General features: G+C 45.8%; 1 protein-coding gene across 1 annotated transcript in view; it reads left to right on the top strand.

Moving 5' to 3' along the window:
* Positions 1 to 24,998, top strand: part of Gabbr2 (gamma-aminobutyric acid type B receptor subunit 2) — a 348,083-nt gene that overhangs the window by 143,886 nt on the left and 179,199 nt on the right. Inside the window, exon 3 of the mRNA XM_026415240.2 lies at positions 3,644 to 3,814. Within this exon, the coding sequence (XP_026271025.1) occupies positions 3,644 to 3,814 (171 nt within the window). The remainder of the gene's footprint in view (positions 1 to 3,643; positions 3,815 to 24,998) is intronic.

The following is a 24,998-nucleotide window of genomic DNA, read 5'->3' as shown; positions in this document are numbered from 1 at the left end:
TACCACTATTTGGGCTGTAGGTCCAGGAATTCTGACTTAGTTGATTTGGAGTGGGATCAAGTTATCAGATTTTTAAAAATCTCCCCAAGTGATTCCAATGTGCAGCCAGGATAGAGAACCCCCAAACCAGGTGATTTCTTAGATTCCCCCCAGTTCTGAAGTTCAGCAATACTAGTAGGCACCTGAGCCTGCCCATGGAAGAAAGTTTCAAGAGGCTAAAGCCAGAGAAAGAGAGACACGCACAGCAATTCAATCAAAATGTGCATTATCTCAAATGGTGCAGAAAATGTCGGCGCCAGTTAATAGTTTGCACCCAACATGATTTAGACCTGGGGCATATATTGTACTCCAAGCCTATGGTAAACACAATGGACCATTTATTCACTGAACAGTAACCACCGTAATTACCTACAGGGCAAACATATGAGGTTGTTGGAGCAACAATTAATTGTGGACCTGGAACTAATGGGACAATAACGGTAAAGTATCAACCAGAGTGTGATTCAGAAATCACATCAGAAAACCAATATTTTCCAAATTGTATTAGATAAGCATTTTGGGGGCTGCGATGGCATGCATAATATCCCAGGTCCTAAAAAGTGTTGCTCCCGGATTTTTTTTCAGATAGCTGCCCCCTTACCCTGGTGAGCAGAGGAAACTTGCAGGGTGGTTTTAATCTTGAGAAAGGAATCATGGATAATAGGTTAGAGAGGACTGTACAGAGCTGTTCTTTCTGGCACTCTCCACAGGACCTAAATCTCACCCGAAGGCGGGTGTCGTGGATTTTGTTTGGATTATGGGATCCTCTTTGTGAATCTGTTAAAGCCATGAAATCTTTTTTTCAGGAAAAAAAAATGTTTATATTTGTATGCACATAGACACACAAACTTTTTCCTACAGTTTTTGGAGGGTCCAAAGACATTGTGGGACCCTTCTGTTCTCACGAGGTTATGGCACAGACTCCCTGTCCACACCTCCAGGCACAGGGATGTCACTACTTCGATTGGCAGGGTTTCCATTGCTGGACAACTCTGAATGTGGGGGCTCCTCCATGCACCCCGCTGGATGATTACTCTCTTCTCCCCATTGGTCCTTATTCTACCCAGAATCTTTTCAACAGTCATTCTGCCCTTGACTCTTACCAATTGTGAGGTGTCCCTGTCTCTGTGGGGATCTTAGAAATCGATTTCTCGAGGCACTCCCTAGCTTCAGGCAATGGCTGACGGGCGTTGCACGGTCAGCTGCAACAGATTGGATCTGCAGGGGCTTGCAGAGTGGACACAGGACCTCCAGGGATCTGAGGGAGTGGCTGACTGCACTCTGATCAGACCAGGGGAAAGGATGGATCTCGATAGCTTGCCCTCCTGGAGCCCAAGGAGAAAGTGCCAGTGAAGGACCTTTCTCTGGGACAGAAGTGTTCAGGATGTTGTTTCCCTAGATGCGGAAACTAGACTCTGGGATGTATAGAGTTGAGAGCTGCTGCTGAGACAAGCAAGGGTGCAGGAGGACACTGGTGACAGTGCAGACTGAGCTTGCTGCAGCTTGCCCTCTCTGGATCAAAGATTTAATGATGCCAAAGAAAGGAGAGAAGGGAGGGGAGGAGAGAGGGAGGGAGGGAGAAAGAACAGATTAGAAGAAACCATGAGCAATTCTTTCATAATCTCAGAGTAGAGAAGGCCTTTCTAAATATGACACAAAATCTGAAGACATTAAGAGAAAAAAGTGATAAATTCACCCACTTAAACAACAACAACAACACTTTTAGCTGGGCACAAAAAGTGCTTAGCAGCTCGGGAGGCAGAGGCAGGAGGATCGTGAGTTCAAAGCCAATCTCAGCAACTTAGCAAGTCCTAAGCAACTTGGTGAGACCCTGTCTCTAAATAAAATACAGAAAAGGGCTGGGGATGCAGCTCAGTGGTAAGCACTCCTGGGTCCAATCCCTGGAACCAAAAAACAAACAAACAAACAAAAACACTTTTGCATGAAAAATCAGACTATAAGCAATATCAAAAGATGAAGTACAAACTGGACCAAAACAATAAACAACTTATATGGTAAAGTGCTAATTTCTTTAATATAGAAGATCACTTTTCTACAAACAGAGGGGAAGACTAAAAGTCAAACTGGAAAATGGACAAAGGATGGGAACAGTTTCCAGAAAGGAATTAAAAATTGCTGCTAAACATAGGATGAGAGACTCAGCCTCACTCACAATGAGATAAATGCAAATTAGAACTAGAAGATGCCATTGCTCCCCATCACCCTGCAGAGATCAAAAAGGCTGATAACCACCTTCTGTGGGAGAGGCCCAGGGAAAGGAGAGCCAGATCAGAGGAAGTGTCAGAGGAGTGGTGACATTTAAGCTGGACAGATCATTAAAATCGCAACTTAACAACTTACTGACACTTAAAGAAGAAACAATAAAGGGGAAGACGGACAGATTTGACTACTGAGTGTAAATTAAAATACCCACACCCAACACGCAGAGGCAGACAGAGGTCTTTGCCACAGCTCTCACAGCCCGACCTGGATCCCGTACATATAAAAAGTCTTAATTAAATTCATTTAGAAAAGCATTACAAGAACCTCAAAAAGTAAAGGACACGAAAAAGAAGTTCCTTAACTAGGACACGCTCCTTGTTAAGAACCACATGGAAAAGGCTCAACGTCACGAGGAACTGTGAACACAATGATTCAGGTTTTTAAAGTGATAATTCATTATAAAATTAGATAGAAAAATGTTCTATTCCCTGTTGACAAGAATGTGGTGAAATCGGCCCTCTAATTATACCTGACCAGCAGATATGCAGATTGGTAAAATTCTTTGGGGAAATAAGTACAGTCTAAAGGTTCATTTCCTATCTTTTTTCTCCCCTACCTTTGGTACCAGGGATTGAACATAGGGTGCTTAACCACTGAGCCACATCTCCAGTCCTTTTTTATATTTTATTTTGTGATAGGGTCTCACTGAGTTGCTTAGGGCCTTTGAACCTCTGCCTCAGCCTCCCAAGCAGCTGGGATTACAGGTTTGCACCACTGGGCCGGGTTTCATTTCCTCTCTTTATCTGGGCAATTTTACATACCAGACTCTGTCCTACAGAATAATCCTGAACTATAGGGGAAGATGCTATGCACAAAGATGCCTGCAGAATAATAGGACAAATTACAAACAATGTCCCCAAACTAGAGACGACTCAGTAAATCGTGATATGTTCATATGCTGGAATATTATGCAGCTATTAAAATGTTTACAGGGAGTTTTTTAACAGAATGACTAAGTGTTTGTAGAGCAATGTTAACTAGGGGAAAAACAGTTGCACTGTGTATGTAGAGTGATCTCAAGAAACTTTTGAAAAAAGTCCAATCACTGTGCATAAAGATGAGAAAGAAACAGACCCCACATTAATGGTGGATCCTTGGTAGATGCCTGGCTTTTTGTTTGTTTGTTTGTTTTTGTCCTTCTTTCTCTTGTTTTGCACCTTTTAACCATCTCTTCCATTTGGATGTATTACTCTTAACAATCAAAAACCTTAAAAAAAAATACCTTGCACCATGCATTTCTGTCCCAAGACAGGATGGAGGGCTGCTGAGCTCCTAGTAAAAAGCATTGTCTCTTTTTTGTTTTTTTGTTTTGTTTTTTCAGCTTTCCTTTGCTGCCACCACGCCAGTCCTAGCTGATAAGAAAAAATACCCTTACTTCTTCCGGACGGTGCCGTCGGACAACGCGGTGAACCCGGCCATCCTGAAGCTGCTGAAGCACTACCACTGGAAGCGCGTGGGCACGCTCACGCAGGACGTGCAGAGGTTCTCCGAGGTAGGCCCAGCATCTGCGCCCCGGGGCCTGGGCTCACCCTGGGCTGCGTGAGTGGCAGCCCCCGGCTGCTCTGCTAGATTTCACCAGCACCGTGGAGGCTGCTTGGCCTCTGACAAAAGAGCTGGTAGCTGAGGGATGTGCACCTGGGCCCGTGGGACCCTCAGCCATGGCCCTAGAGGGGAGTGAGACCCCCCCTGTCACTCTTCCCCTTACTCCTAAAAGGCCCTGTGGCCTCGTCCTGCTGACTGACGATAGAGTGACCATCTGAAAGCAAACGGGCCACCAATAGGTTTGCTCCTGTGAGCAGAGTTTGGGGGAGAAATTGGCTTGGAACCAAGACTCCTAGGTCATCTTGGATTGTGCTTTGTGGGTTCTTTTTGTTTTTAAAAATGTTTTACAAACATGCATAAATACATGGTGCTTTGTTTTATTTCGTACAACAATGCAAAAATACATATGGTGTTAGTGTTGTTTTCTCCAACGGCCCTGTCCCCCCCTCCTCCCAGGTTACCCCCCCCCATTTTCAGTTTGGTGCTAATCTGTCTAGAATTTTTTCACTATATCTGTTTGAACCTAAATGACTTCATACCAAATATATTTTGCTTTTTTTACTTTCTTTGCAACACATTTTAGAGATCCGATTGATCTCGTGTTTAATGACCCAGGGTGTTCAGTCAATGGATGTATAGTGTGACTTATTGAACCCGACCCCAGGGATGTTTACAGCCTTCTGGTAACACGACCAACACCTTCATGCATAGGCGTGCACCGTGGCAATAGATTTCTAGGAGTGGAAATATGGGGCCATTTAAAATTTTGAGAGGGACCGACATCCAACAGACCCGTTCCAGTTTCTAGTGTCACTGATGGCTCTTGACGATTCCCTGTTCCCACACCACCTTATTAACAGTGGATTGTAGTGAATAGTTAAAAGTTATCCCCCTTGGTGTCGGTGAAAAGTGGTCTTTGGTCCTTTTTTCCTCCTCCATTTGCTTTGTATCTCCTCCTTTCTCTTCCCACATTTTTTTTCCCCCTTTGGTACCAGAGGTACTTTACCACTGGGTCACATCCCCAGCCCTTTTTTATATTTTATTTGGAGACAGAGTCTTGCTGAGTGGCTTAGGGCCTCACTGAGTTGCTGAGGCTGGCTTTGAACTCTCAATCCTCCTGCCCCAGCCTCCCGAGCTGCTGGGATTACAGGCGTGGGCCACCACACCTGGCCCCTTATGTACTCTTGATACTTGGAGCCTCCACCACACCAAGACATCCCAGGTGTGCATGTGTGGCAGCCCAGGGGAAACAAACTGTGGTGTATTATTCAGATTTCCAGGCAAAACTCCAAGGGAGAGTGAGGAAGGCCACACACCCTGCTGCCAGCCTGGGAAGGAGGAAGTTCCAGGTGAGGGGGCCGCCAAGATGGAGCAGAGCAAGGCTGGGAATCCAGCTGAGCACTCACCTTTCAGAGGCTCTTGCCCTGTCTCTATGCAGAGGAGAAGCCTTTTGATGTTGTCCCCGTGAGACCTGGGAGAAGCTTCCTTCTCTGAGCCATGGCTTCCTCCCCTGGAAGCCATATAAAGCTAGTAACCCTTTGCATGCCTCCCTACAGGGTTTTTACTAAGATCCAATCTGTAATAAATTTGAAAGAGCTTTGTAAACTATAAAATTCATGCACCAAAATAAATAAATAAATAAAGGATATTTTGGGAGGTGCTTGGAAAGGAAAAGTGCTGGCCCCAGTTGTCCCTGGGGATGCAAACAAGACAAGTTTTTCCCAGGTCAGTGTTGCCCTCTCTTCCACCTCTCTGCCTCTCATCCCCTAGGAGGAAGCCCAAAAGGAACTTGGCCTCCGGTGGGAACAACTCATTGCCAAACACCGAAGAGGCTTTTGCTGGCAGACTGCCCTCTGTAGAGCAGCAGCGAATGTCCCAAAATGAGACTGAGAGAGGCCAATCATGGTAGAGGGGAAAGGTCGGCCCCCTGGCCTCATGAACACCAGACCCTGCAGGGACCTGGGGGTACTTCCTTCTTTCCAATAGCATCGTTGGCTGCTAGAGTCTGAAGGGCCCTTAGAGATACCTCCCCCAGTCTCCTCGTTGTGTAGAAGGGGAAACTGATCACCATGAGAGGGGAAGGGACACAGTGCAAAGTTTCAGAGCACCTCTGAGTCTTGAAAGATTGTTCACACGAGGTCAGGACTGACTTCCAGGCTCCTGAAACCTACTTGGGATTTTCTGTCAGTCTTCGTGTCCATTGATAACTTCCGGGAATCACACGTAGCCTCAGAGGTTTGAAATTCCCACCAGGCCTGGACTGCAGAGGAAATGTGGTCAGCCCTCATGTTAGTTGAGTGCTTCATAGAGTCTCAGATGCTCTGATAGCTGGCTGCCCTCTAGGAAGCCGTGATAGTTCCCACTTTGCAGATGAGGAAACGGAGGCTTACAGAAGGTAGGTGGCTTTTCACCCCAGGGCACATGCTGGCAAAGAAGCCAGCCAGACCGAAGGCCTGGCCCTCCAGATGTAGGTCTGTGTGTTCTCGACTACACTGTCCTCCCTGGGATCTGGTCTTGACAGGTAGATGCCATGTCTCCGTCCCATATAACCTTCCTCCAACGGGTATCAGTGCATCTCCAGGGAAGTCTCTTTTCCCAGGACGGGATGTTGCTTGGTGGTAGTCTTGGCAAGAACCCTTCTTGATTTAAATCCATCAGCCCAGATGACTCCTCTCTGTGCCCAAGGGCTTTGGCATCCCTCTGCCCATGTCTGGGCTGCATTACTGATATACAGCCTCTGGAAGCTCGCCAGGGCTAACAGCTTTTCATGAGTGCAAAGGAAACTGGACTCCTTTTATGAAACTGGTCGATCAACAGTGTCAGACACTTTTTTTCCAGATGGGTGCGCTGGAGGGAATGTCAGAGCAATCCTGAAGTTGGAGGGGTGAGGCAGCAGAGAGGGGGACCTTCATCCCATAGAGCTGTGGCATTAGATCTGTGGAAGCCAGGAAGGTCTGAGGGTCTCCTGGCTTTGGGACCAGCTGCTCCTGTGAGCCCCCAGAGGGCTGCTCTGCACTTGGATCAGATGCACTGATCTCTGGGCTCTATTTCACCCAGAATGGCTGGGTGACCTCAGTCAAAGTACTCACCTTGCTGACACTTGGGTGCATCAGACCTCAGCTTTGGAGGGCCACCGCTGAACGGAGGTGTTACACTTCCTGCCAGGTTCTCAACTCTGGTTGCCCACTGGACTCACCAATGGAATTTTGGTTCTGATTTCTTATTTTAAAATCCAAGACAAAATTTAAATTCCCTTAGTCAGACTTTTTTTTTCTTTTTCTTTTTTCACTTTCAACAACTTTTGAGGTACAATCTACATAACACAGAGTCTGTACATTCTTAGCATACAGTTCAATTAGTGTAAATACACTGACATGGTTATGCAATTATCACCACAGTCAAGTTCTAGAACACTCCCGTCACTCCCAAAGCTCCCTTGTGCTCATTTGTTGTCAGTTCCACCCTGTAGCCTGCTTTTATAGCTTTGCCTTCTCTAGAAATTTCATGTAAATGAGATTATACAGCATGTGTCTTTGCTATATAACATCGCACAATGTTTTGGGGGTTCGTCCACATTGTGGCATGTGTCAGTCGTTGGCTTCTCTCTACTGCTGAGCAATACTCCCTGTTTGGACAGAGCATCTTTGGGGGGCTTTTACATTCCCGATCCCAAGCCACCTCCCAGAGCAGCGGCATTAGTACCTGCTCAAGCCCTAGGGTGATTTCAACCTGCAGCCAGCATTGAGAATTACTCCCCTGTGCAGTTGGCTCAGTCAGGCGTTCAGGGTGGGAAATGACCCCCCTCTTGTGTAGAAGTCCTTGAGCTTAGAGTGGCCAGTCTCCTTGGTGGTCTGATGACCTTCAGCAGGTCATGGAGCAGAATGGAGAAGGCAGACAGAGTTCTTGTTCCAGCGCCAGGGCTCCACCGGGTGGAAGACGAAGATGGGGGTGCTAATGAAGAGTTAAGGGTGCTGCCGAGAAGGTGGTCCATGAGGTCCAGGATGAGATGGGATGAGCAGGCAGGTAGCCTGTAGGCCTGGAGGAAGTGGAGCTCTGGAAGGCTCTGGAAGACGATGGATTAGGGAGTGAGGCTGCAGGGTGGGATGGTTAGACCTGGAAGAGGAAAGTGGGGACTGATGCTGTGTAGGACACAGAGTCCAGGCCTTGGCTGCATGCCCGAAGCTAAAGTGGAGTGGAGGTGCAGGTCCCTGGAAATAGGACCCAGGAAATGAGAGGCCAGAGTGCTGAGCGAAGTCCGCGGGGGCACTAAGGCCCAGGTTGGAGGCAGGGCCAGGAGTGGAGATGGAGGCCTAGGAGGACCAGCAGAGGACAAGAGGGGATTGGGGCCTCTCCCCCCACTCCAGACCTATGACTCCTGAACCATCCTCAATCCTGTGACACGACTCACCTGCAAAAGGACTTTAGGCAAATCACTCGCTCTCTCTGAGCCTCAGTCTTTCTCCTGTGAGGTGAGGGAGTTGGGCCAGTTGACCTTGAATACAAAAGATTTTTGATTCTAGAAAGTGGGGTTAGGGAGGTCTGGCCCTTCACCCTGATCCTGCCATCACAGGGGCATGGTCATGGGAATGACCTGGTCTCTTTGTGCCTTGGTTTTGCTCTGGTTTTTTAAAAGCCTGTTTTTTATTTTCTGAGCAGTGTCAGGTTTTCAGAGAGGAAGGCAGAGACTTTCTATATATCCCCTGCCCCACATGGTCAGGGCCTCGGCCATTATCCACCTTCCTCCCACAGTGGGGTATTGGTCCAAACTGATGGACTGATCTGGGTGCATTGTGATCACCAACGTCCACAGATTTCACTGGGGCTCACTATTAGTATTGTATAGTCTATGAGTTTGGGCAGTGTGCACTGACATATCCATAATTACTGTATCTTACCGTGTTTTTATTGTCCTAAAAATCCTGACATTTCACCGTTTTCCACATTTTTCCCTTTTCCATTTCTTATAATTGGATCATACAGAAGGCAGCCTCTTCAGATTGACTTATTTTACTTACTTAGCATGCATTTAACTCCTCCATGTCTTTTCTTGGCTTGACACTCACTTCTTTTTTAGTGTGGAATAATATTTCATTGTCTGGATATTTACTTATCCAGTTGCTGACCAACGGACATCTTGGTTGCTTCCAAGTTTCAGCCATTATGAATAAAGCTACATAAGCCTCCTTAGGCAGGTTTTTGTCTAGACTAAGTTTTCAACTCCTTTGGACAAATACCAGGGAGCTCAATTGCCGAATCAAATGCTAAGAGTATTTTTAGTTTGGTCAGAAACTGCCAGACTGTCTTCCAAAGTGGCTGCACCATTTTGCACTCCCACCAGCCATGAATGAGAGTTCCGGTTGCTCCACCTCCCTGCCAGCATTTGATGCTGTCTGTGTTCTGGATTTGGCCATTTTAATAGGTGTTCAGTGGTCCCTCTCTTTGTTGTTTTACCTTTCTTTCTCTGATGACATAGGATGTGGAATGTCATTTTGGTATACTTATTTTCCATCGTGTTTCTTGGGAAGGATCATAGTACCTACCTCTTAGTCTCAGGAGGATTAAATGTGTCAGGTCACATAAAGCACTAAGAAAGGAGCCTGGATCATTCCAAGCACCATGCAAGGCACAGCTGATATTTTTATCATCATCCAGAATCTGGTTCCTTAGCCAGTGGCTGCCCCCGCTCAGGAAACCCCCAATGTGGCTGTCCCTATCTCTCTCACCCCTCCAAACAGGCCGACTCCCCACCCGCTGGCTGATCTTCAGTGATCCTCAAGGTTCCTGGCACTGACCTTTCCTTACAGGGACCTCCCTCAAGTGGCAGGACCCATCAAGGCCCTTGATCTGCCTGAGACCCAAAGGTCACCATCTGCAGAGCTTCCTCTTCAAAGCACCTGCCCTTTCAGGCTCTCCAGGGTCCTGTCTGGCCCCTCGGAACCTCCCCCACTTGCCAAGTTGCCATCTGCTCCACCATAAGGGTCTCTGAGCTCCTCCAAAGTTCCTGCTTGCTCTTTGGAGTAGCAGCCTGGGAGAGACAGCCCCGTAGCAGAGGGCAGGGAGACCCCTTGAGGTGTTGAAGCCAGCAGGGGGTGGGCATCCTTGTTAGAACACAGCTCTTTCCTGCCACTCTGAGCAGGAACCTGAGTGTGGCTCAAAAAGACCCTTCATGTCACCCGGGCCCAGCCACCCTGCAAGACTCCTTTATCACACCTCTGGTCACTTCTTCCTGGCACCTTTGGTCCAGCCATACCTCCGTGGGGGCACCTCTCTCTGTGCCCACTTCCCCTGGGGCTTCGAGGCACAGGTGTTGGCACAATGAAGTATAAGAGACCACCTGCTCCCTCATCTTTCCTCCGTGGCCAACACTGATCTCTGAGTCCCCTCACCCTGCGTGATGGTCCATGTGTGTTCAACAAGAATCTCAGCAATGGATTTCTCTGTCTATTAGGTCAGATTCGAAGGGGCAACTGCAGTTATCCCCTCTGTTGCCCTGAGTCAGCCTGTACCTGGGGTGGTGAGATGACCATGGGAGATTCAGAAAAATCCCAGCCCTGCTGTCCATACCTGTGCCCATGGCTCTCTCTCCTGATGGCCTCCTGCCTGAGTCACCCACGCTACAAAGGAGGAGCCGTAAAGCCAGCAAGTCGGGCTCCCTCCGCACTCAGCCTAGGGCACACTGTCATTTCTTAACTTGAAGTCTTTTTTGGCCGTGACATGGTTTGCTCATGGGGATTCTCCTAGAGGTCTCAGTGACAAGTTTCGGGCCTGCCTCTGGAGCCAGCAGTGACCAGGGACTTGCCACATGACTGCTTCTGGGTGATGTTGGTGTCTTGTGTTGGGAACGCATGTAGTTTGTGTCTGAGTGCGTTTTCCCGGAGGTTCTTTCTGAGTGGTCAAGGACTCGGCAACCTTCATCTTTAGGATTGCACAGTCCCATCCTCTAGGGCTGTGGTTCTCAAAGCGTGGTCCCCAGACCAGCAGAATCGGCAGCGTCACCATAGCTCCACAGCAGTCAGACCCTCCAGGGGGCCCAGCCATTTGATCGGAGGCATGCTGGGGTTGGAGAGCCACTGTCCTGGAGGAAGGGACAAGCTGAAGGCGAGACCACTGTGCCCTCAGCCCTCTGTATCTGACTAAGTGTCAAGCATCCTTGGCTTCCCCTGCTGCAGGCTCTGGACTGCCAGTGCATCCGCAGATCCTCCATCACTAGGAGCCAGGAGGGGACTCAGGACAGATCAGATTCTAGTCCTAAGGGTACTAGAGCCCCAACTTTTACCTGAAGAACTTGCTGATGCCTTTAGGTAACTTGGCTGTGGCCAAAGCATGCATCCTCTCCTTCTCTGCACTTCCCCCCACCCTGCCACCCAGCGCTGGAGGAACCAGGCCTGCATCAGCCAGCAGGGGCAGCTCCAGATCCGTCCTACCCACACCAAAAGGCAGCTCTTTATGGCAGCCCCTTTGGCATGTTTAGGAAAGTAGGTCCATTATTTACCAGAATGTGATCTTTAAAATTTTTAATAATGTTATATTTATGTTTTATATACCAAAAAAATAAGCTGATTTATTCCAAGCTCATTTACTGTACCTCATGGATATTATTGCCTTGAGTAGAGCCCCCATTGAAAAGTGAGACAGGTTAAAGGAAAATAAAGTTATGGATCACATGGGTGGTGTACAGAGAAGGTGAAAGCCCCCCAAAAGCACAGGAGCAATTGAAGTTTGGGACCACTGGGATGAAGGACGGCCTCTTGGCCACCTGTTCCTTTAACTCAAGGGTGAAAGGTGGGGGTACCGACAGGCTTTTCCTGGAAACTCTGATCTAGAGCAGTAACCAAGGGAGAGGCTTCTCCACCAAGGTCAAGAATTGGTTCCTCAAGCCTTTCACTGTTTGCTGAGGCCAAGGGGCCTCAGACCCACCTGGGGATCACTGTCACCCATCAGGGCCTCTAGTGCCCAGTGTCCTGGCATCTTGGTGGCAGTATGTGCAAGTCAAGGGTTCTTCATCCAGGGGTGTCCGCATGGCGCAGCCTGCTAAAGAAAAGGCAGATCTCCAAGCTGGAATCCTCAGTGTGCCTCGGAGCTCCTGCCCATGGAAGCGCAGAGCATGGTGCTTCTCTCCCTCCACCAGGGGACAGGGAGGAGAGTTGGCCCACCCTGAGCCCACAGGGCCTCAGAGATGGTCGTCCCTAACACTCCTCTCAGAGTGGAGTGTGCATTCACACACACACACACACACACACACACACACACACCAACCCTTTTCATAAAGGGGCTGCCTGGTCTCTGCTCAGTGGCAACTTGAGAGGTGACTATGTCCTTGGCCCAGGCTGCATGGATCCTAGAACACAGGGGTGAGAGAGGGAGCGTGCCTTCTGGAGGACACTGTTCTGGGGAAATGGCCATGTACAGTGACCTCCAAGCTCTCCCAGGGATCCTTCCCAGTGCCTTCTGCAGCCCCAGGCCAAGGTTCCCTGAAGCAGCTCTGCATCAGTACCTTCGGGTTAGGAAAATGTCATTGTCCCACCACCTACTTGTCTACTACCATTTTTGGAGTACCTACTGTGTGCTGGCATTACAGCCAGTCAGCCCGCACAGTGCCATCTGTTTTGTAGAGGGTCGTTATGTGACTTTGCAGCCAAGAAGTGATGGGTATGTACATGAGCCCAGGTTTGTGCCTTCCCTGGTGGAGACAGGCTAGGGGAGGGGGGTGATGGCCCCGCACCCCGACCCAGAAACAGGGAGGTGGGTGTGTGGGCCGAGCAATCCCTGTCCCAAGGCACCGCCTCCCAGTCCTCGGGAGCTATTGCCATAGGATTTTGCATTTAGCTTTCATTCCTTCCCTAGCTTCCCGATCGAAGCACCTGGCACGCCCCTCCACACCTGCTCCTACAGCACGTTCCTGCCTTATTTGGGTTGGGCCTCTTGGCTGACAGGCAATGGCATCTTGTAGCTACGGGTTTTCCAGGGCTATTCTGGTACATTCTGGCTGCAAGTTCTCCCCGAGGGCCCATCTGGCAGGCTTGGGGAGTGCCAGAACCACATGAACAAAGCAGTGGTTTGGGGAAGGTGTGTGGAACCTTCCCTGTTCAGGAGACTGAAGAATCTGTTGGGGCTCCATCGCTCCAGGCACAGGAGAATGAGTTGGGAGGAAACAAAGACGGGGAGGGCTCCTCGTGCCTCCAAGTTGGGACTTTGCCTGCCAGCAGTAGGGAGCCAGGGAAGTTTTAAATACGGGAGTGAGATGGTAGCAGTCTTGGGTGCAGATTGGGACAAGATCAGAAGCTGGGAAACCAGCCAGCAGGCTACTGCAGTAATTCAAAAGAAAAAGCATAAGATTGTGGTTACTTTCTTATACAAAAATGTCAGAATCTCTTGTTATTTTTTTTTTTTGCTTTTTTTATTTAAAAATATTATTATTTTCCAACTGTAATATTGATATGTACTCAGGGCAGAAAACTTGGAAAACACAAAGGAGCAAAAAGGAAAATTAAACATCAGTCATAACCTAATGTATTAGTCTATTTTCTATTGCTATTGCAAAATACCTGAGGCTGGGTACTTTATTTTAAAAGATGGTTTATTTAATTCACAGTTCTGCAGGTTCAGGGCCATAGTGTCAGCATGGGCTTGAGTCTGAAGACTCACTGGGGATGGCATCACAAGGGGGAGCTCAAGAGGGAAAGGTCACATGGCAAGTCGACCCTCCTTAGAGAACTAACCAGGATCCTAGGAGAGCTACATAAAGCACTTCCTAGGACAGTGCTTGGAATGACCTAATTACTTCTCCCACTTGACCCCTTCTCTTAAAGGTCCCACACCACCTCCCAACTTTGCCACGGGGGCCTCCAACCCATGACCCTTTGGGAGACAAACCACATCCAAGCCACAGACCTACCCACTGAAAGGTCACTGTTAGCATCTAGGCTTACTTCATTACAGTTTTTTCAAGGTGCACAAATAAACACGTACAAACAAATACATGCTCTTACTATAGATGTGGCTAAATTTGGCAATCCAAGGGGAATGTTTTCCCAGGTCAGCAAATGTGACTCAGAGCGACCATCCAGTGCTTGTTGACTCTGGTTCTAGTGATTCCTGGGGATCTGCCATAGCCATCTCTGATGTGTTTTGGGCTGCATGATCGTCCAGTGTCACTTGTCCTACAATTTGTTCCCTTCCTGTTCCAGTAATTCTGCAAAGATTCTGTCCATTGTTGGCCTTCTCAATTGCTTTTGAGAACTGCTAGGTCCTTTTTTTTATTCTTCAAAAATTCTTTGTCATTTCAAGGAATTTGGAACGGGACAGGGGGTAGATGCCTATCTGCTGTTACCATCTCTATACAATCTCTGTTCAAAAAATCCTCCCCATGCCTGCGCTATCAGGAAAGTGCCCATTACATGGGAAGTAGCTGCCAATTGCTGCTGATTATAAACAATGATACAATAAACTCATACTTGAATTTTTGTTTGAACATCTCTGATTATTTTCTGTGGATAAGTTCCTAGAAATAGCAGTGTGCACATTTTTGAACCCTTTATACATATTGCCAAATTGTCCTCCAGAAAGATCACACCAATTTAGTTTCGTTGCAGTATATGAAAGCCGTCCTTTGCCAACATCATGTATTATTCTTTTCTGATCTTTGGCAATTGCTATTTTAATTTGCATTTCTTTGATTACTATTGAGATTGAATTTCTTTTTGACTAAGATTCTCATTTCGGTTTCTCCTTTGTAAATTGGCAGCTTGTGTCGCTGGCACCTTTTCCTATTGGAGTGTTCTTTTTCTTACTGATTTATAAATATTCTTTACAGAGTAAGGCTATCAGCCCTTTGTCACATTTGTCAAAGATATCTCCCCATGTTTCATGTGGCATTTAATTTTGTTTTTGTTTTGATTTGAGATATTGAAAAATCTTAGTGCTTGATCCAAATTTATCAACGCTAGTTTTTCACCTTTAATGTTGTGCTAAGCAAGTTCTTTTCAACACAAGAAATTTTGTAAACATTCAGCTGTTTTCTTCTAGTGCTTTTATTACTTCATTTTTCAGTTTATCTGGAATTTCAGTATACGGATCTTTCTTCTGACTGTGCAGTCACTCAATTATTCTTTCAGCATTTAATTAATTTATCTCATTTTAAATGCCTCTGCTAAATTTTATCTCATCATGACTCATTTAAAACGCCTATGCTAAATTTTGTCTTCGGAAAATAACTTATACTACATTTTATATATGTTTTGGACCATTTCTGCATGACGGAAATATAGTGCAAGTCACCTATAAGATTTTAAATTTTCTAGTGACCAGATTTTTCAAAAGGAAAAAGAAGCAGGTAAAGTCAATTTAACAATGCATTTTTTAAAAATATTTTTTTTAGTTGTAGATGGACACAATACCTTTATTTTATTCATTTACTTTTATGTGGTGCTGAGGATCAAACCCAGTGCCTCATACGTGCAAGGCATGTACTCTGCCACTGAGTCACAACCCAGCCCACAATGCATTTTATTTAATGCAACATGTCCAAAACACTATCATTTCAACACCTGACAGGAACACCCTAAGTGTGGTCCGTGGCCACCAGGTTGGACAGTGAAAATTTAGAGTGTTCCTGAGTTGTCAAATTTGTTCCATTGATCAACTGTTTATTTTAGAATTGAAATTCCAGTGTTTTAAATAGTATTCTAAGATATTATGTAATAATATATATATATATATTTATAAATTATATATATATATATATATATTGTATAATCCTCCCTTGTTTTTTCAGGGTCATCTTTGTTTTCACCAATTTGATTGGTGTTTCCAAAAATTCTTTTGATGTTTTTATTTGAATTCCAGCAACTCTATAATTGATTTGGGGCAGATGTGATGTCTTTATGCCCGAGTCTGCTCCTGCACATTTCTCCATCCAAAGTTTCTTGCTGGGTCTTCAGCAAAGTCGCATCATTTCTTTATGTAGTTTCTTTGCATTAGCTGTTAAGTTTATTTTCAGGTATTGCTTTGGGGAATGGGATCCATTTTCCATGACGTTTTTAAAGTAGTTATTGCTGGAGTATAGGGAAGCTATCGATCTGTGTATACACTTCTTACGACCGGCCATATTGAACTCATTACTTCTGGTCGTTTTTCTTCTCTTAATTCCCTTGGGTTCTCTAGGTAGACAACAGGAGTACATTTGCTTGCTGTTTTTTAGCATTACAGCATCTTTATCTTCATCATTTTTTCATTGAGGCGTAGTGGTTAGGGCAGGATGGCTGACTGCCTGCGTTCTAATTCCAACTCAGCTACTTATCGGCTGGGTGACCTTGGGAAAGTCATTGAACTTTTCTGTGTCCCTTATAATGGGTGCTTACTCTTATGACCTCAGGCGTCCTGAACATTAAAATAGTTAATGCGTATAAAGCTCAGAGCTTACAACAGTTCCCAAAGGAGCATCCAATGCATATTCATTATTATTGTTGTGTTTACAATTGTTTCATTCACTAGACTTTCTAGAGTCATATTTAAAAATGATGATAATACTGGGCATTCTAGTTTTATTCTTGATTTTAGTAAGAATGCTGTTAGTGAGATTTGATGTTAAGGAATATTCTATTTTATTGACTCAATGTGTGCACCAGATTGGCATGCTACAGAATCAGATGCCCGTTTAGAATCTCTATTGGTAACTGTGCATATTTTTTTAATCTATTAGTGTGACAAATGATAGTCATCAGTTTTCTTAAATTCCCCTACGATGCATTCATTTAACATATTTATCAATGACCAGCATCTGCAGGTTGTACGCTAGGCACTGCAGACCCCTGAGCGAATGAAAGAAAGTCCCTGCCCCTCAGGGAGCTTCCATTCTGCTGCCAGGGGACAGGTGGTACAAACAATGGGCAGATAAATGGACAGTGTGTCAGGTGATGAGGGCTAAGGAGAAAAAATGAAGTTGGGTCAGGGGAGTGGGATGTGTGGTGCACAGTGGGACAGGGTCTCGGAGAGAAGCTGTCACTGGAGCAGACGCCTGGAGCAAAGTGAGGGCAGGTCACAGGCTATCTGGGAAAGAGGGTTCGGGTGTGCAAAAGAGCTGGTGTGGGAGGGATTTGGGGTGTTGGAGCAACATCGGAGAGGTCCTTAGGTCTGGGACAGGGCAGGAAAGGGATAGCAGAATAGTCGGCTGGGGTGGGAGATGGGTGACAGTTTGTGGCCCTTCTAGGACATTTGTGAGGACTTTAGCTTATACTTTGAGTCAGCTGAAAAGCTACTAGAGAGTGCCTTGGTTTTTGTTTTTATGGGGGAAAAAAATTCACATAACAGAAAACCCACCATTTTAACATTATAAAGCATACAGTTAAAGGATATTTCATATGTATATGAGTATGTACAACCATTACTGCTAATTCCAGAATATTCTCATCACCCTATAAAGAAATTCCATGTCCATTAACCTTCACCCCAGCCCCTGAGAACCATGGATCTACTTTTTGTCTCTATGGATTTGCCTATAATAGCTATTCCACATCAATGGAATCATAAAAATTTGGGGACTTTTGTATCTAGTTTATTTCACATCAAGTTTCCTTCTGCTGTAGCATATATCCACATTTCCTTTTCTGGCTCGATAATAGTCCAGTGTGTGATCACAACACATCTTGTCCATCCATCCATCCACCGATATTTTGATTGTTTTTACCTTGGTTATTATAAATAATGCTGCCGTGACATTTGTGTCTATGCATTTTTGTGTGGACTTAGGTTTTCAATTCTCCCTTAGATAGCCAAGGAGTGGAACCGCCAGGTAATTCTATATTTAACATTTGGAGAAACTGTCAAGCCCTTTTCTGGTTTGCACCAATGGATGCGTCATTTTGACATCCCCACCAGCAACGTACAAGGGTTCCAATTTCTTCACTCCTTGTCAACACTTGTTATTTTTGATGAAAAAAAAAAAAAAGAAAAAAACCTGTAGCCACCCTTGTGGGTGTGAACTGGTATCTCTTTTCAATGTGCATTTCCCTAAAGAATATCGTTGTTCAGCATCTTTTCATGCTTATGGGCCATTTGTATACCTTCTTTAGAGATGTGCCTATTTGACTTTTTGGCCAACTTTTGATCAGGTTTTCTGTTATCAAATTGTAAGAATTTTTTTTACATATCCTGGATATTAGACCCATACCAGATATAGTTGCTTCTCAACTTAGGGTGGCATTAGGTGCTGATAGACCCACAGTAAATTGAAAACATAGTAAGTTGAAAATGCATTTAATATACCTAAACTAATGAACAGCTTGACTACTTAGTAACTTAACTAGCCTAATTAAAATGTGCCCTGAACATCCACATTAGTCTACAGTTGGATAATATCTAACACAAAGCCTGTTTTATGTTGAAGTGTTGAACACCTCATGTAATTTATTGAAGACCTGTATCCAAACACACTACCAGCACAGTGTACAGTAGAGGATTGGGGTGTCACCTCGTGAACACATAACTACCTGGGAGCTGTGGCTCACTATGATATTGCAGGAGACAGTATCACACCGCATATCACTAGCCCTGGGGGGAGGGGGGAAATCAAAATTCAACGTTTGGTTTCCACTGAATGTGTTTAATATTTGCACCACTGGAAACTCAAAAAAATCTCAAGTCAAACCATTATCATTTGGGGACTACCTATACCTGGTTTGCAGATATCTTCTCCCACTCTGTGGGTTGTCTTTTTACCTTCTTTTTTTTTAAAATATTTTTTTAGGTTGTCAATGGACCTTTATTTTATTTATTTATATGTGGTGCTGAGGATCAAACCCAGGGCCTCACACATGCTAGGCAGGCGCTCTACCACTGAGCCACAACCCCAGCCCTCTTTTCACTTTCTTAATGGTATCTTTGCATAAAAGGTTTTAGTTTTGATGAAACCAAATGTATATTTGCTTCTTTTGTTGCTTTTGCTTCAGACCTCATATTTAAGGACTATTGTCTAATTCAAGGTCGTGAAGAATTCATTACACAGATTTTTTTCTTCTGAGAGTTTTATAGTTTTATCTCTTACATTTGGGTCTTTGGTCCTGTGAGTTGATTTTTAACCCCTTGTGAAACGAGGCCTACCCTCCTCTTGATGAGCATCAGCCAGGTGCCCTTTCCAACACAGAGCTGGGGGAGCCTGCCTTCTGTGCCCGTTGATCCTGCTTCCCTGGTGGCACTGCTGACAGTAGCCAGCCTGGTTACTGCCTCTGATCCAGGTCTCTGGGCAGCTTCCAGGCATCCTCGGGCTCCATCTCCTATGGATCCAGAACCTCTGTTAGCTTTTTCTCCTCTGATATCCATGTCCCTAAGGGTCAGAGAGAAGTTTCTCTTAGAACTCTGCCCCCGAGTTACCCCATGTGTTACATAATAGAGCTATCTGCCACCCTCTTTGGTAAAGCGAACACCTTGATTGCTGAAGGGAGGGGCGGGGTCTGTCTTCCCTTTAAAGATGGCCGCCTCCCAGGGATGGCAAACCTTTCAGTGTTTAATTTCCTGAAGAACATATAACAAAAATAAAAGATAATATAATAAATCAACACACATGGAAGTCTTCAGTGAAGCATCCCATAATACCATTATCTTTTTTTTTTTTTTATCAAGGATTGAACCCAGGGGTGCATATCCACTGAGCCACATTCGCAGTCCTTTTTTGTTGTTGTTGTTGTTATTGGGGATTGAACTCTGAGGCACTCGACCCCTGAGCCACATCCCCAGCCCTATTTTGTATTTTATTAGAGACAGTGTCTCACTGAGTTGCTTAGTGCCTCCCTGTTGCTGAGGCTGACTTTGAACTCTCGATCCTCCTGTCTCGGCCTCCCGAACTGCTGGGATTACAGGCGAGCGCCACCATACCTGGCCTCAGTCCTTTTTATTTTTATTTCCTTAGGGCCTCACTTAGTTTTTGAGGCTGGCCTCAAACTTGTGATCCTCCTGCCTCAATCTCCCGAGTCATTGGGATTATAGGTGTGGGCTACTGCACCCAGACCATTATCTCATTTTTTAACCAAAGGATCAAATCTTGTACTCTTATTGGCTCTACTCCTATTCATCTACTTTCTAATTTATTTGGTTCTGCTTTTCTCTTCATTAATACCTTCATTCTTTATTTTGCCATTTTTTCTTTGTTTACTTTTTAAATTATTTTTTGGCTGCTATTAAGTGTACCTAAGCAGGTAAGTTTGTCTTTGATCACAACTTTAGCCAAATCCTGTATTTTTAGCTAAATAATATCTCATCCTCATTATAATTATTTTAACTATTTTGTAATTGCACTTTAAGTTTAAATACTAGGGCTCTACTCCTCTAAGTACCAGTTTAAAAATGCAGTAGTATCTGTTGTAAGCTATAGATATTAGCACACTTATTTAATCCCCAGCTCTCATAAATTCTCTAATTTTATGTTGTTTTTATTCCTTACATTGTGGATATTCTTTATTGTTTTGATTTAAGGTATTGATTTTTCTTTGAAACTATACTGCAGTTATTATGACTTTAACATTCAAAAACATATTTACATGACTTCAGTCTCTATTGACATATCTTTCATGAGTTGTGTCTTTCAATTTATTTGTCTATGGCATGAGTACATCATTGAGTAATGTTTTTTGGGAAAATCAAATGAGTTTTATATCTATAATGCCCTTGCATAAATCATAGCTTCCCTCCATTGTTCTCCTATGATGACAATTTATCTAAGTATAGATTTCTGTGATCATAACATTCTTCCTCAAACCTCTTTAGACATTGTTGTAGTGAAGTCTGATGCAATCTGATTTGGTTCCTTTTTAGATAATCTCCCCATGACCATCATCCTGGATGGTGTAGAATTCTTCACCTTTGGAATTAAGAAAAAATAGCACACATCTGATGTTTGTCTGTCTTGTCTAAAATGTAATTAGCAGTTTTAATGGAAGAATCTGCTCTTTCTCCAGATTGGAAAAGTTTTCTTCTATTATATCTTTAATTATTACTCTTTTGTTCTGCATCTTTTTTTTAGAAATATGAAGTCATGACTAAGTCTCTGTAGTGTATCCTCCATGTTATTATTTTCTCTCTGGAATTTTTATCTTCGTCCTTTCTTCTCTACAGCTGAGAGAACATCTCAAGGTCATCCTCTACAATTTCTACCAGTGTTCTACAATTAAATTCTGCTCTTCACTGCTTCCAATGCTTTTTACAATTCTATATTCAATGACAGAATTCATTTCCTATCATTATTATCTTAACTCTACCAGGTTTCTTTTAATTCTAGTCTCTTTTGTTGCATATTCTTACATTTTTAATGTCCTTGAAATATAAAACAGACACTATGATTTACTTTTATAAGCCGAAGCAAATCCTTTTAGAGATGATATTCTTCCTCTGCTTGTATTCCTCGTCTGTTTCCTTGAGGTTTTAGTTTTCACGGGTTCCATATGCATTGTAGGCTTTCTTGACCAGTATTTTCTTACAGCATGAATGAATTCCCCCTGGATCCCCTCACTGTTTTATCTAAACCCTATTGGATCCTTGACCTTGGATATCCAACCAGAAGACTGGAAGATTGGGGAGCCATCTTGTGCTATGGCATTCTCCTCTCTGTGGTTTCTTCTCATTGTTTGTTGAACAGCTACTCCAGGTGTACATGGGTGTGCCTGGCCTGGCCTCCTCCCTCCATGTCCTGACTGCACTGTTTGGACGATGTCCAGATCTAGGTTGGGAAACTGGACTTGGAGAGTCTTTGCTTGTTCTGGTGTCCCAGCCTCTCCTGAGGACAGGTGGACTGCACAGCGAGACGGGTCTCTGGTGGTAGGTTCTGTGTGTGGCCCAGCCTCCCCTCCAGGGCTCCTTGCCCAGGAGAGGCTGTGAGGCTGCCCGCCCCCAGCATATCCGCCCTCCCTGCCGCACCACGCTACTTTCTGGGGAAGGAGAGCTGTGAGTCAGTCTTCAATCTGGCTCCTTTGGCACTGCACCTAGCAGAAATTCCTCAAAGTAGCTGGCATATTGATGGCACTCTTTCCTATTTTCCACTGCTGAAGCAGATCCCCCTATTTTTATACTCCCTTCGTCCTTTCTGTCACTTTCAGAAGGAGGTAGCTTAGGTGGGAGTCGGACATCTGTGCTCAGCTTCACCATCTTTCCCCAAAGTTTCATAGTTAACAGAGTTTCCCATAGTTTGGACTTTGGTATACAGAAGCATGAGGGTTCCTGAGCATTTCCTGTCGTGTGGCCTTCCTTTTAAATCTCTCTCTCTCTCTCTCTCTCTCTCTCTCTCTCTCTCTCTATATATATATATATATATATATATATATATATATATATATATATATATTCTGGCCCTCCTTGTGTCTAAAATGACTTCAGAGTTTTTCCTGGGCACATTTCCTCTCCCTCTCAGATTTCAGTTTCACATCCTCTCCATCAGATGGGTAATTCTCCCGCCAAGCATGGTGTTGCCAGTCTCAGGGCAGTGACGCCGTCCCTTGCCAGGGACGCCTTGTCTGGCATCCTGAGCCACATCCTGGCCCTCAGTGATGTTGGTGGAGCTCCCTGCCTTTCCCCCCTGAGCTGCCAAAGTTATGACCTTCAGGTGGAAACGGCAGCTCAGCTCCCCTGCCTCCCAGTCCCCATCCATCCCCTTCGGAAGCCTCGCGTCTCGCTGGAGAGCCATTTTGGATTCCTCCTGGCATGCCCAAGCCCTCCTGGGTGAGTCAGCAGCCGTGGGCAGCAGGCGGTGGGGTGCAGAGGCTCCCCGTCTCTGCTTGGCTGCCCGCCCCAGGAAGACAGCACATCACACAATTTGCCATATCAAGTCTGTGAACAGCTGCCTCCTGCCCTCCGCGGGGAGTCACCGAGCTCCACACATCTGCTCCTTCCGGGAATGGGGGAAAGATCCCCCCACCACGGGCACCTGAGGATCCCCCCAGGGTTGCATGGGGTGCGGAGTGGCATTCTCCTGCCGGATGTCCACGGCCAGCCTCCGTGAGATGACCCACCTTCCTGGGTTTAGACCAGTGGCACCCGCCTCACTTCCCTCCTGGTCCCCACGTCCTTGCTGGGGTTTCTCCACCTCCCCTTGACTGCGCCGTCTCTGACCATGACACTGCCACTTACTGAACAGCAGCCAGGGTCGACACTCAGCGCTCTTAGCTTATTCCCAGCAACCCAAGGGGGAAGTTCTAGTTATGCTCCATCCACAGATAAGAAAGGGGCTCAGAGAGCTTCCCTGTTCACCCAAGATGGCCCAGCCAGTGGGGTAGGCCACTGGCTCAGTCCTCTTGCTTCTCTCTCATAGCCTTCCTAGAGAGCCCTTTATCAAAGGTCTACATCAGGGATCTGCAAACCATGGCCCAGGGCCAAATCCAGTCCCTGGTTTTGTAAATAAAGTTTTATTGGAACAGAGCAGCACCCATTCAGTTGCACATTGTAGCAGCTTTTGCAATGCAAAGGCAGAGCAGAGTAGTTGGGACAGAATCTGAAAGGCCAGAAAAGACTAAAACATTTAATATCTGGCCCTTCACATAAAAAGCCAGCTGATCCCTGGCTTATAGCACAAGCTATAGAGGAAATAGACCTCAAATTAAATCCCAGGCTCACTGCTATCCTAGCTGTGTGACCCTGGGCAACTGGCTCAACTTCTCTGGATCTCATTGTACTTACCCATAACTTATCATGATTGATCAATTATTCATCAATAATTGTACCAATGGCCAAAAGGAGTGATCTGACATGCCCGAGGGGGCTCACTACATGAAGGGCACTTGGTAAATCAGAGTCCTCATTCTGCTCTGACCTTTTCCACCTAACAGAGATGTGTAGCCTTCTCCACTTTTTCTTTCTGACTTCCTTTCTAGAGTGTTCTGGCATTTCTGCTTAAGAATCCTTCTTCTTCTCAGATACCTGCAGCACAGATGAGGTCCAGATGCTCCTCAACGATGCATGGCAGGCATCAGTAGTGACTAACACACACACCAGGCAGATGAGGTGTCCCGTCTTATCCATTTGTTCAGCTGGTTTCGGTTGAGCCAGGCCATGGGGCTGTTCCTGTACTGCTCACAGCCCAGGGGCATATGGTAGGTTAACAAGCTGTGATGATAACCGTAATGTCATGTCGATGCTTCCAGATTTTGGTCCCCTATGGAAAATTCCACTTGGACTTTGCAGAGTAAGTGCGGGCTCCCCAGGGCCTCTGGGTACTGCTCCTAGCAAAAGATGTTATAAAAACTACTTAGCTCAGCACAGCTTCCAACCCTGCTCCCAGGCTGGCCGTCTGCTCAGCACTTTGGGGCAGCATCCACCCAGGACGCTGTGTGCTCACCTGGCTGCCGGCTTCCTCCCAGGGCACACTCAGCACCTCTACAGGATGGGCTGGCTCTGGGCTCCAGGCCAGGAAGAGCAGACTGTCTTTCCTGACCTTGGAGAAACTGCTCAGAGCTTAGCTCTCAAGGTGGTCCATGAGCGTCATGGATCTGGGGAGACGTCATGCTATGTGCTGCCCTCATGGATCCTCAGGGCTGCAGATGACCTGAAGAACTTTCCAGTTTCTCCAAAAGTCCAAGAAAGCTTGGAGCTGGGAGGTGGGGAGAGAGGAGCCCAGGATGCTGGTGTGCAGGGGGCCAGGACAGTTCACTGAAGAATCCAGAAGAACTACATGAAGGAGGGGCCATTTGTGATGGGGGTCCAAAGGGTGAGCAGGATGTGGTCAGAGGAGAGCAGAGTGCAGGGACTTGGGCTTATTAATGCACGTGTTATGGGTGGTAAAAATGAACTAGAAGATACATGGTAAAATGCTAGGTGTAAAAATCAGAATATAAAATAGTTTATACTTTGATAACTTCTACCTCAAAAACTTATCTGCTGCATTAATTAAGGCCTCGGCAGGAAACAGATGGCATGCCAGAGAGTCAGAGTGAAGAAAGTTGACTTGAAAGGAAGTATTTTGGGCAGGGCCAAGGGAAGTAGCCAAGGCTAAAGCAGCCCCAGGGACTAGCAACGGGGTGGGAGTCAGGACCACCCATGTGCCCTGAGAGCAGGGAGAGAGGCTTAGTGTTGGGGGAGCTTGGAGGTGGGAGGCTGGATGGGCTTTACCCAAGCAAGCCAGGGAGGAGCCAAGGCGCAAGTACCCTGAACTCTTTCTCTGC

This window comes from Urocitellus parryii, chromosome 4 (genome assembly GCF_045843805.1).
Source record: "Urocitellus parryii isolate mUroPar1 chromosome 4, mUroPar1.hap1, whole genome shotgun sequence".
NCBI classification, from domain to species: domain Eukaryota; kingdom Metazoa; phylum Chordata; class Mammalia; order Rodentia; family Sciuridae; genus Urocitellus; species Urocitellus parryii.
Note: the sequence above shows the minus strand (reverse complement) of the source record. Positions and strands in the feature narration are given on the sequence as shown.